The 13,880-nt window shown below is 38.9% G+C and overlaps 2 protein-coding genes across 3 annotated transcripts in view; one reads left to right on the top strand and one right to left on the bottom strand.

Annotated features, from left to right (window-relative positions):
- Positions 1–11,630, top strand: part of mmd (disintegrin and metalloproteinase domain-containing protein mind-meld) — a 937,314-nt gene extending 925,684 nt beyond the window's left edge. Inside the window, exon 28 of the transcript XR_016323709.1 lies at positions 11,616–11,630. The gene's annotated coding sequence lies outside the window, so the exon portion shown is untranslated. The remainder of the gene's footprint in view (positions 1–11,615) is intronic.
- The window catches only part of LOC114248903 (leucine-rich repeat flightless-interacting protein 2), a 59,004-nt gene that overhangs the window by 33,870 nt on the left and 11,254 nt on the right, over positions 1–13,880 (bottom strand). The window contains exon 1 of one of the 2 annotated variants that reach the window (XM_089730697.1): positions 8,228–8,948. The exons of the other annotated variant lie outside the window; for it this stretch is intronic. Coding sequence (XP_089586823.1) covers positions 8,228–8,461 — 234 coding nt within the window. The 5' untranslated portion in view covers positions 8,462–8,948. Of the gene's footprint in view, positions 1–8,227; positions 8,949–13,880 lie in introns of those variants that run through there. 2 annotated transcript variants of the gene reach the window in all.

Genomic DNA, 13,880 nt, shown 5'->3' on the forward strand with positions numbered 1-13,880 from the left:
AAGACACATTAAGGCAATTGGTTTTAGTTAGAGCACAAGCTGAATATATCGTATTTTTGCATTAAAAGTGTACAATTTCCAAAAATTTTCGAAATTGAGTTAAAATGCGGAATCATTTGGTATCACCAGTATTTTTCTCATAAATACTGTCAAAATAGCGTAGTTAAGTTTTATTTTTTAGTTTACCTATGCTTTGACTACTATTAACAAAATTAATACATAATTTTACCTTACTTGAAAAGATAGATAATGTAACTGGTAAAAAATAAAAAATTAATGTTGCAAAGATGATTAATATTAAAAAGATCACATGTTAAACCTTTAAAACACTCTCCTGTAAAATTAGTAAGTTTTGAGATTATACAGTTTTAATGCGAGAAGACGATATGCCACTGGTTTCGGACGATGACCAAACTACAGGTGGAAAGCCTGGTCGTGTCGCTCGTTATCATTTAGTTCCAAACAGTGACAAACCTAGATTACATTGACTACCAACTTTTATTATTTAATGTATAGTATAAGCAATAATAAATATATAAAATTCCAAATTTTATATATTTACGTAACGTCATCAAATTAGATGCAGCCAACCAATTACTCTCTTTAATTGATTTCATGATTGAATCCCGTTTAATTCAATAACACAGTTTTTTTTTTGGGTTGATAAACAAACCCACCAGGTATTAAGTGGTCACCGGGACTTGTATGACCATGCAGTTTCACTTTGTTTGTTCAATTAATATCTCTTGACAAATAACCGTTAAGAATCTTCTGGAAATGTAGCAGCGGTTACAGTTAGTCTAGCAGTAAGCCTAAGTAAGGACGTACATAGTCGGATAATTAGCTCTATCCGGGATACGAGCGACCTGCATTGGAACGCGAATGCCGTTTGAAGGAAAATTCCTTTTACCTGCAATTTATAAGCGTCCGTGACCTAATCGCTCAGACGTCCGGTGACTTATCTCATGATAACAGTTTAAATTAGTAATTTTTAAAGTCTATGCCCAAAATTCGGTCAAGAATCAAAACAAAAGAATCAAAAAAAATCAAAATGGTAGGCAGCGGCTAATGGTAGGCAGCGGCTTGGCTCTGCCTCTGGCATTGCTGACGTCCATGAGCGACGGTAACCGCTTACCACCAGGTGGGCCGAATGCTCGTTTGCCAGCTAAGGCAATAAATAAAAAAAACCGTTGCAGTAAGTCCGTTACTAGGCGATTGAGGCGAGTTGAAAGAAGATCGCATTAGGTGATTGTGGAAACTACAATTCGTGCGAGTCAAACGAGCCACACCAAACAGTTCTGGGTCAGAGAACGGGCCCTCGACAATGATGCAAGGCCGTCACGGAGCGCTCGCTGTCTTCGCTTGACAATACGAAACGGAGAGCTGACTTCATGTGTGCAGTTTTACAACAAAACCAATTTAAGCTTTAAGGCTTTGCACAACAGGGTCTTAATTCAAACGTTTGCTTTCGTGTTTGGTGAAAGCACTCCATAAGATTTTGACTGTCAACTATTCACATGACGGTGTGAGCTCATAACAATGCCGACGATAATCGTAAGACTTTACAATCAAGATACGCGCTCAGAATACCAAAACCCTCAACATTCGTTTAAAATAAAAACAAAATATATGCATATAATGTCTTAATGTTATCGCGTGACAATTTTTTTTAATTTCTGGGTGGACGAGCTCACGGCCCACCTGGTATTAAGTGGTTACCGAAGCCCATAAACATCTACAATAAAGCCGCCACCCACCTTGAGATATGAGCTCTAATGACTCAGTCTTTAAAGTACAACGGCTACCCCACCCTTCGAACCGAAACGCATTACTGCTTCACGCATGAAATAGGCAAGGTGGTGGTACCTACCCGTGCGGACTCGCAAGACGTCCTAGCACTACTAAAAAGACAAAAAAAGATAAATAATAGTGATGTTAAATCACGAACTGTCACGAAGTGAAGGACTGGTGGATACATGAGGATAGGAATTTGGCGGGGGCTCCGTTCTTTATGCAGTAGTATTCTTTCTACTCTAGCAAAGAGTTTTGCCGCAAAGATAGGCTATATAAGCCATCTTCGAGCACACGAGCGCCAAATCGACGGATAGGAGTCAAAGTGGTCGCCATGGCCGAAATCGGTCGGATGAATCATCATCAGTACAACATATCTCGGCGTCATAGCGCGGCGTTAGTTTAGCGCTCTGACGCGCGCTAATTACGCGTTCTGTTTGACGAAGGCTTAACTACATCTAATAATAATAATAATAATATTTTTGTAATTAAGCGAGAGTGGCCTGCATTTTATTAACAAATACCACGGCGCTGCGCTGTACTACGTCCAAAACATTGGTGGACATATTATGATCAATGCCAGCGTTTTTTTTCCCCTACCTAAGCTGATTAGCCTTGAGAGGCTATTTCAGCATAACCTTAACTAGTAGATGAGCTCACGGGGCTCAAACCTGACAACGTTGCTAACACGAACCCTAGCCAGAGCCGTGCTTCGCAGAATCTACCATCAGATCGGAAACGCGACCCACTGGGAAGATCCGGCAAGAAACTCAGTGGACTTGCTAGCGTACTGGTCCAGCGCTACCATGAATGCTTCTTTTTTTATTTTTTATTGCCCTTGTAGACGAGCATACGGCCCACCTGATGGTGAGTGGTTACTGTCACCCATGGACTTCAGTAATGCCAGGGGCGGAGCCAAGCCGCTGCCTACCGAAACGACTTCTAGCTAGAGGGAGTGGGTTCTAATGAACAAAACGCCCTGATCGTTTACCAGTGAAAATTTATAACTATAACTACTTTGAACGTTTTCTAACTGTTACTTATTCTATTTACAGTGTACCACAAAAAAATCACTAATTAAACCAGATCTTTAATTGACTTCGATGTCTAAGTCATAAGGACTTCTTTGTTAGTATCCCGTCGTAAACAGGACGGTGGTACCCACACTGATTTACTATATATATAGCTTGACCTTTTTTAATACAACAAATAAACCCGAATTATTTTTTAAATCGACGACTATTCGGTTAAGCAATACGACCCATCGCGTTATCACTATACTCTATTCCAATTACTAAATCCCATGAAACAGATGTTATTATTATGTTATTGTGTGTGTGTGTGTGTGTGTGTGTGTGTGTGTGAATTAATTGTATAATGATTTAGATTAATTGTGCATTTTTTAAATGATGTTTACGATCATGAACAAATAAATAAATAATAATAAATAAATATTTACTAACAATCACGCCACGTTAACTGGTCCCGTGCTAAGTTCGTAAAGAACTTGTGTTACAGGTACCAGATAACGGAAATAAATGTAAGATTTTTATTATACACATACACATATTTAATTTACATCCATAACCCTGGAACAGACATTTATATTTATCATACAAATATCTTCCCTTGGCGGGATTCGAACCCGCGACCCCCTTGTGTAGTGACTACATCAGACGGCCGTTAATGAACAAAAAATGAATATTATTTAAAATTATGCGAAACGTGAAGAGTTACGTGAGGAATAGAGTATAATTTAACTGTTATCACAATACGTGTTGGCCCTATGTAGGTACATTACCTTTGGTGGCACTTAAGTAAACTTACAACTTATTCGCGGGGTACATCTCTATCAACACCTCAATCGAACCAAACGATCGTCGACCTTCGGCGATAAAATCAAACCCACTGAGTTTCTCGCTGGATCTTCTCAGTGGGTCGCGATTCCGATCCGGTAGTAGATTCTGCGAAGCACTGCTCTTGCTAGGGCTAGTGTTAGCAAATTCTCTCAGCTTGAGCCCGTGAGCTCACCTACCCGTCCGGACGTAGCTGGAATAGCCCCTTAAGCTACCAACGATTAGGTAGGAAAAATAATAATAATAACAAATTGCACTCGATATACAAAAAATAATTGACTGCAGTGTAAATTATAGCCTCAATGGAGATCACACAGAAAGCCGTCACACTTAAAACACGAGTTTTAATTCAGTACAAAATCTCGCATCGGAATCACGAAGCCCGTATGACATGACGGTTCCGAATCGAATGAGATCGATGCATGGACCGCGATATGCGTTATACTAGTTGTATTAATACACGTGACATTTGCTAAGCACGATGCTCGGGCGCCAGCGCACGATGCACGCAATTTCGTAATAGGGCTGTCAGTTGCCGATGCATGTCGTTTGAGAAAGGTCATAACCAAAAAGATAAAAGCCTAAAACGTCTTTAATGTACAAGTTGACATTTTCTTGAAGGTATGACACAGCCCTGATTCCAAGGGCATAGTCAAAACGATATAAATAAAACAAATTGAGAATCTTGAATTCAATCTTCCTGAATTGAGAACATAGATACATTATTCAAGACCTTTTAAATAGTTAAATGACTAATATCTATACTAATATATAAATCTACAGTGGTTTTTACGGATGTTCTGTTATAACTACTGAACCATACATCCGATTGACTTGAAACTTGGTATCCATGTAGAAAATACATGTACTTAATGGATAGGCTAATATTTATATGAGTGTTGGACTCCCTAGCAGTAATGACAATAAATAATAATGTTAATTTTAAATGCCCAGCGAAGCGGGCGAGTACCGCTAGACAAATAAAATTTTCTATTTTTACAATACTTTTTTGAGTTCATGTTTTTTGTGATCAGACATAATCTCAAGTATTCATCATTGATCAGAGAGTGTCTTGTACCAAAAGTATCATATTAAAAATCATTATTTAAGTTTTGCGACAAAAATAAATAATGCGATAATTAATTTAAAAATTTGCGACAACCCTATTTAGCGATAAAGGTGAACGATCGATACGTGATCTATTTGTTGATTGATTCGTACCAAATTATAACGACGGTTGATTAACGGAACCACGCACCGTTTGGTTTACGAAGAATGAATGAATTCATCTAATTTAAGTGGAACATTTAGGACCAACAATTTATATCATTTACTAGCTGACCTGGCAAACTTCGGAATGTCTCAATCAATCAAATAAACTTAAAACTAACAAAAGGAATCCTTCCGACGGGGGACACATCAAAGGAAAATCAAAATTGTTATTTTTATTTCATTCCGAGCATTTTCATATTTATCTACCATTTAAACCTTCTCTGGACTTCCACAAATAATTCAAGACCAAAATTAGCCAAATCGGTCGAGCCGTTCTCGAGTTTTAAGCGAGACTAACGAACAGCAATTCATTTATTTTTTATTGCCTTTGTAGGCAGACGAGCATACGGCCCACCTGATGGTAAGTGGTCACCGTCGCTCATGGACGTAAGCAATGCCAGGGGCAGAGCCAAGCCGCTGCCTACCACTTTATAAACATAGATTATTAAAACATGAGAATCCCACTGAGTTTCTCGCCGGATCTTCTCAGTGGAACGCTATTCCGATCCGCTGTTAGATTCTCGAAGCACTGCTCTTGCAGCCAGGCGTATCTGGAATAGCCTATTTGGCTACCAGCGAATTAGAAGGGGAAAAAAAAGAATCATTTAAAAGAGTGTTGTGTGTTTGTAAATTTAAGTATCAATGAGCCCAAATTACTCAAAGTCAAACGCCAGCGCTCGCGAGGAAACGCTCCCGAAAAACCAGTATATACTTTGTGAGGATTTAACCAAAATATAATACCATAATACTAACATATATAAATACTAACATAGTTCTCAAGTTATTTGTAATACTAACACAATATGAGACTTTGATGTCTTGAAATAAAAGTTTATTTTTATTTTATTTTATTATAATCGATGAATCGTAAATGTTGACTAACATCATTAAAACCCAACCATCTAAACGGTAGCATCTCATCAACATTTATGACATACTGGCTATTTATAGGCCCATCGAGTTTGGAACGTCTGTGGTAATAGTGGGCGTATTGCGTTCGCACGACTTGGTACCGTCATTTTGTTAACTTCTATCCAAAACACCGCATTATGTATATGCTTATAGACGGCATTTTCTCCATCTCCATTGATATATGTAGATTTGGTAGATCCAACGAAATTATGTGTTTATTATTAAGCTTCGTTTGCCACTGGAGACATTAGTAGAACCTTTCTAAAACATATTTTTAAAGTCAGTAAAACCGATATGTTAGATTATTCAAACATACATTAAATATAAAATTCACCCTATGAGCTCGCTCTTGAATATTTAACTAGGCTAATCTACGAGGGCTGCACTAAAAGTATCGGGAATGGAATATTTCCACTGTTCCTGTCATATTAAAATCTTTTTAATTGAAAACTCCTTGGTTTTAAAAATCGAATACCATTTATTTATTTAAAAAAAGATTCTCGGTCTTGTCACGAGGTTTTGTCAAACTTGTTTAGTCGTTGAGAAAATGGAATTGACTCGAGAAAATTCAAGAGCGATGCTTTATTATGAGTTTCGAAGTGGTTTAACACAAAAACAGTGTGTTGACCGGATGATTTCTGCATTTGGTGATGAAGTCCCATCCAAAACCACAATTTATCGCTGGTTTGCTGAGTTTCAACGTGGACGTGTCAAGCTCAGTGATGATCCCCGTCAAGGTCGTCCAAAAACTGCACTCACCCAAGAAAACGTTGATGCTGTGCGTAAGCTGATTGAGGAAGATCGACATGTGACATACCGCGAAATTCAGGCAACTTTAGACATTGGCATGAGTCAAATACAAATAATCTTGCATGAACAATTAGGTGTAAAAAAGCTGTTTTCCCGATGGATACCGCATTCGCTCTGTGAAGAGCAAAAAGCGGCTCGCGTAGCTTGGTGCGTCAGAACTCTCGAAAGATTCCACGCAGGATCCTCAAATGCTGTATACAACATTGTATCAGGTGACGAATCCTGGATATACGCGTACGAACCCGAAACAAAAAACCAGTCACGAGTTTGGGTGTTCGAAAATGAGTTAAGCCAACTAAAATTTTTCGTTCACGGAGTGTTGCAAAAAAAATGGTGGCCACGTTTGTCTCCAAAACTGGCCATGTTACGACTATTCCTCTTGAGGGACAAAGAACGGTTAATGCAGAATGGTATGCTAGCATTTGTTTGCCACAGGTCGTTTCTGAACTCCGTAAAGAGAACTGCAACCGCCGCATCATCCTCCATCACGACAATGCGAGTTCTCACACCGCGCACAGAACAAAAGAGTTTTTAGAGCAAGAAAACATAGAATTATTAGACCATCCGCCGTACAGCCCCGACCTAAGCCCTAATGATTTCTATACTTTCCCTAAAATAAAGAATAAATGCGTGGACAGAGATTTTCATCACCTGAAGAAGCTGTGGACGCCTACAAAACGGCCATTTTGGAGACCCCAACTTCCGAATGGAATGGTTGCTTCAATGATTGGTTCCATCGTATGGAAAAATGTGTCAAATTTCGCGGAGAATACTTCGAAAAGCAATAAATACATTTTTAAATAGTAATGTTGTGTCACTTCGTTAATTCCCGAAATTTTCAGTGCCGCCTAGGTATGCACCACCATATGTAACTCATATCGCATATAACTACAGCCTGGTTTATCGGCGTCAGAGTCAAACATCTAAATCCTATATAACCCTAAATTGCCAAAAAACTCACAAAACATCAGAAAATTTCGAAAATCTATTTTACTGAAAGCAGACGACTATTAAATGATCTATCAGATGTGAGAAAAAAACAGCAGATATTTGCATAATATTTTGGTCACTATTACACAGCATGTTTTGAGGTACACGTACGCATCCTTACGACAACACGTAATGGATTATCGCAAATTATGCAAACCGCTTTCTCCGCGAGCCGGTTCTGCATCGAATGAACACGCCGTCCTAAATACACCTTCCTGTGTTTAACGTCCTGAGACATTTATTACTGCATTGCATCATAGGAATGTTTATTTAGTTTAAAGTTTTTTTTTTATTGTTTCGATGGGTGGACGAGCTCACAGCCCCCCTGGTGTTAAGTGGTTACTGGAGCCCATAGACATCTACAACGTAAATGCGCCACCCACCTTGAGATATAAGTTCTAAGATCTCAGTATAGTTACAAAGGCTGCCCCACCCTTCAAACCAGTTTCAAAATTTAGTTTTTTGATTAATGTAGACAACGTTGATCAAAGGATCGTGTTCATAATTTATTACTCTTGTAGGTAAATAAACTTGGAACTGTTTTCAAGTTGATTCAAACCAAATTTATCAAACAAATTTGGTTTTAATGTACTCACTATTTTCGGTCTGACTAGACATACGATCGATCGAGCCGAATCCTCGTCGCTGCTGCTCTCCAGACAGTCAGACAGGGACGGCGATCGTCTCGGCGGCCAGGACTTCAAAGATTTTTCACTGCACGGCGAAGGAATAACCAATGGTGGCGGCAGCAAAGGACCGTGACCGCGCCACCAGGACACCAGTGCCGGGGCCACACCGACCACCATCGACAACCCAAGTTTGACCATCATCCCCGTAAAGTCAATAAATACGATTCAAAACAACACCATTCTACTATAGCTCTCAATTTAAAAAGACTAAAAGTAGCGTAAATAATTATTTCTATTTTCGGTACATGCGGTTTCGGACACTTTCACTCAGTCAATGTCTCTATTGTCACTAAAACCGACAAACGAGTGATATAGATTAACAGGCAACGTGTTGCGAATCACGTTTTTAAGTACATAATATTATTTGCACGTGTCACTACTAATCGAATAAAACACGTTATTGCGTCCTTAAAAAATGTTCACTAGCCAGAATCGCGTGGACTCGACAAATCACTGAATTCAACTAAGTTGAATGCGCGAACGCCTGAGGCAAAGTCCACGGCGAGCTTACAACGGATCACGCGTTTCGGTATGATGAAAGTTGAACGGTCCGGATGCAGGAGAAGGACGGTGTTCCTTCGCGCTCTCAGACGGACGAGTGCCGGTCGTTGACGCTTAAGACCCCCACCTCCCCCGTTCGTCCAGGGCGCCCCTCCAGCCGCCCGCCCAAAACGAAAAAAAAAACCCTTTAGTCCTGTCGCGCGAAATGACTGGCTTCTGAAATAGCTTCTCGGTAACGTTATTACGAGAGTGCACGCGCGTTTGAAATCTATTTTTAATATTAACAATTTAGATTCGGTCAAACGAATTCGGTTTATTCTCCATAACGATAGCGCAATCACCACGGCTCGCAATCGCTCCGCCAAATGTAACGGTGCAATGAAACAGAATGAACGAAACGAGATCGCCCGAGATGTAGGTAAAAAACGGTGTTAAAAGTCGCTGTATAAAATTTGACGTTTTAAACATCCATCGGATGCGAGAGCTGTGGAACTAGGACTTCGAAATAGGGATGGATTTCATTCGTCACGTGTGTCGTCATTTGGGGGTTGAAAATAGACGATTCTTTTTTTTCTACCTAACCTGATAGCCTTGAGAGGCTATTTCAGCGTAACCTTAGCTAGTAGGTGAGCTCACGGGGCTCAAACCGGAGTGATGTTAACACTGACCCTAGCAAGAGCAGTGCTTCGCAAAATCTACCACCGGATCGGAAACGCGACCCACTGAGAAGATCCGGCGAGAAACTCAGTGGGCTGTGTCTGTGAGTTAATTCGCTCGGCGAGCCCTTCGTCGCAAGCGACGGGTTCGACGAGGACGGTGACCGGTGCTTGTGGTACCTAAAAGCACCGTTAATGGATCGGGAGGATCCGTAACGACGTGTTTTGGGTGACGTCGACTGTTTACCATTCGGTCTACAGGATCGGGTATGAATAAACGATGAGATAACGCTAAACCATAGACTAATTTTAATGCCTTAATTTTTAATGACTTTACTTTCTCATTTTACCATTCATTATTACTTTAAGTAGATAATACAGAAAATAGTGGTGTTTTCTACATCATTATTTTTCTGTTCCATATTAAAATACATTTCCCCGTAGAAAATATTCTAATCTTTTAAAAAACCAATGACAGTAATTAAAACAGTCTGCACGATTTTGCCATTTCTATTTATACTCGTAGAGACGAGCAATAAATTCGCGAAAATCAGAAAAATGAAAATGACCAATTTGAAAACTGAATTGAATCTTTATATCGGCATAACCACAATGGCAATCAAGAATTGTATATGATCTTTAGTTTGAAATTTCCAACTTTCTAATTACGGAAGATCTTTATTTTTTATCCCTTGAACACAATATGCATCTTGTTCAACACTTCATCTTCTCTGACTCAGTTCCAAGATTATTTTACAATTTACATTTTACGTTCCAATCGTTTTTTAATCCACTATAGCATAGCACATCTGCGGTGGAATTGCATCAGATCGAGGGTGGTTGCCGGGGGCGGTCGCAGACGGATCGATGCTAGGCTTTGACGTCACCGCAGACGTGGAGGCTGACTGTATTATCATACAATTACATGTGCCCCGCTGTATGTACGTTATGTATTAAATAAAACTAATTGTATATACTCGTAGATGATGTAGTTTTTTTTTGCCGACAAGTTTAAAGATTTAAGATAGTGCACTAAAACTGAACATAGATTCAACTCGAAGGATACCTTATGAAAGATCGATTGAGTAAAGATTTCTAAAATCCTGAATTAGTAGAAAAAGTTAAGGGGTGTAGGGATCAAACAAGTTCCTTTTGATCAATACAGTGGCTTAGTCGAGAAGAATTAATCCATACCGGCGTACAGAAATTTTCTTTTTGTTTTATATGTTGTCCATATGTCTAGTGAAATAAAAATTAAAAAAATTTTTTTTTGTCCAAAATGCTAGACTTCAAACTTCAAACTGCCTTCGTTAAGGTTCCGATATGGCAATTTTTCTCAAAATTACAGCGATTAGATAAATCGTTAAAATTCCGTCCGTTCGTTAAAAAACCGTAGTCTTCTGTGATCACGAAAACTGTAAATTATTCGAAACATTGGAATATAATTTTTTTTAAAGGTAAAAAACGCGAGATTGAACTGCAAAGTAGTTTATCAATATTTTAACAATAGTATAATTTTGTCGTAAAGGCGAGAGAGAGAATATCCTTCAAATAGTTTAAAATTTCAACCATCTTAGGGTAGGCGGCGATATTCGCATTGCAGTTTTTTCTTTCGAATACCAGAAACCCTTTTTCAGAAAGCTGGGAGCACATCTTCCCAATTTAATCCAGTAATCAATAAAACCTCCACCTTATAATTAAAACAATGGAATATATTAATATAAATTAATTACATATTGAGTTAATTGTGCAAACCATGACATCCCACACGTTTACGTAAATAGTTCCGTCTTCCGCGACTGTGGGCCGGATCCGGGGAGGCTTTACGAAACTGGGACGCCGGATCGATTTGGGTCATTAGCCCCGGCCGGGAGCAACCGGCTGTTGACCTATATAAAATGTTCTACAGCTGTAACTGCACGCAATGCAGTAGCGAGATGAAATATTTTAATCTATTCTAAATTACGTGTAGTTAAATCTAAAATTGGTTTTACAATGAGCAAAAACGATGTTTATTTATTTATTTATAGCTTATGTGGGTAGAAAAGCTTGCAGCCCACCTGGTGTTAAGTGGTTACTGGAGCCCATAGACATCTACCACGTAAATGCGCCACCCACCTTGAGCTATAAGTTCTAAGGTCTCAAGTATAGTTACAACGGCTGCCCCACCCTTCAAACCGAAACGCATTACTGCTTCACGGCAGAAATAGGCAGGGTGGTGGTACCTACCCGCGCGGACTCACAAGAGGTCCTAGCACCAGAAAATATTTTAACGAAATCACATTTTTATCTTTAATTCAATACGATGCAAACTTAAATGATGTAAAAATTCTAAACAGACCGGCTGACATCGTAAGACCTTATTTGGCTCATTTGAAAAAGGAATCCGACCTTAACGTATCCACGTATATATCTTGTTTCATAAATTATAACTTATCCGGAAAGTCGGTAGAAAACCTTGCCAATGTATTATGATTATTATCATATTATTTTCTGCTAGCTTTGATTGCGACTCCATCCAGATGTGTATGAGAACTTTAAGAATAGCTAGGAAATATTTTTACAAATTAAGCCTTATAACATCACAGCGCGATTCATAAAGCTAATAACGCCATCTATCGAGTGTTCCTGTAAGCGCGCATCGGTCTTATAAGCTTAATTTATATTAAATAAAAAGCATAATAATCTACATATATTATAATAATGTACATATATATGAAATAATGTACATATATTATAATATAATGCTTACAGCATGAAGTTTTTTTATTATAGAAGTTAAGATTAAACAAATAAAAAATAGATTTAAAGTTCTTTAAGCAGAGTCAAGTTGAGAAGGGTAGGGCATCTACCACCGGATCCCTCAGACAATCAAGGAGAAAGCCATTGTCTCTGTTGGGACTTTTTCTTAGTCGTTCCCTCACAGTGGGGGATCGCGACACGTAATCAGATCTGACCATCTGACTGGTATTCTGCCCACGGTGCGCTTGCCTTCTATGCCACCCAAAATTATGAGCTTCTCTAATTCATGTGTGGGAGACCGCATAACTTGTCCGAAGAAGCTCATAGTACGCTCTGATAGGACAGGTTAAGCGAATTTTCAATTGGTTAGAACAGTGGCTATCCCAATTGGTATCGCAGTAAATATACACAAGGCGATGTTACAAGCACAGAATAACACCCTTGCACTCTCGCCCAAGCGTCCGATCTCTCCCAAGATCAGTGTGTTTAATGCGAGTTTTCTAACTTCTCGACCGCGAGATCTCTTACCCGATCGAAAAGTAAAAAAAGTCGCACTAAGCACACAAAGCCTGGGCGGGGTAAGGGGACGCAATAAGACCAACCAACAGGATTGGTTTGATAATAAAAAAAATTCGAAAGAATGACACGACAACTGACAATGAGCTCAACTAATTACTAACAATATTCTATAGAGAACTAATGAACAAACAAAACGAAACATAAACTATCCAATTCAAAACAATAAATATGTATTTGAAGCAGCGATATTACTATATAGTTCTTCTGAACTAGTAATATAATAGAACTAGTTCTTCTGAACTAGCAATATCGCTGCTGCAAAGATTCGAACGCGTTATATGTTCATTAATAAGAGGGACATACCCGATCCTGTGGACCGAATGGTAAACATTCGACGTCGCCCTAAACACGTCATTGCGGAGCCTCCCGATCCATTAACGGTGCTTTTAGGTACCTCAAGCATCGGTCACCGTCTTCGTCGAACCTGTCGCTTGCGACGAAGGGCCCGACGAGTAAATTAACCCATAGACACAGCCCACTGAGTTTCTCGCCGGATCTTCTCGAATTCCCGCGAATGATGATTGATGTTAAATGTCTGTTACATTTGATGGTGATTACTTTATTATTCTCTCAACGTGGAATTCGATAGTGAACACGTGTTAAAAACGTGCTTTGTAAACATATTGGTACCCGTATGTGGATTTGATCCCTAGTATAATGGCAACCATTGATGCGTAGTATAATGACGTTTTATCCTTTAGGCCTCTGCCTGTTTTTATTTATTTATAGAACAATAAAAATAAATTACTTTTTAATTACTTTTTTTCCTACCTTATCGCTGGTAGCCTAAGTGCCTATTAGAGCTACGCTCGGACGGAATTGATTAATTACCAGAAATAAAATAAGTATCTGAAAAAATATGTCGCATCGGACCTTCTTACTGTTCAAACTTGAACACCCTGTGTTAAGTACAGCGTGTCCATAATTATAGTAAATCATACTTGTAAATATCGTTAAAGACCTTAATGGTAATTAAGATTCTGATTACTATTCACAGCAAACGGATATGGATCTCCATAGAAAACCATAGAATTGTATAAATATACTGCTGCAATTCAATGCATTTTCATGTTCCGAATGTC

The sequence above is a fragment of the Bombyx mandarina genome, chromosome 10 (assembly GCF_030267445.1).
Source record: "Bombyx mandarina strain Sakado chromosome 10, ASM3026744v2".
Classification (NCBI taxonomy): Eukaryota; Metazoa; Arthropoda; class Insecta; order Lepidoptera; family Bombycidae; genus Bombyx; species Bombyx mandarina.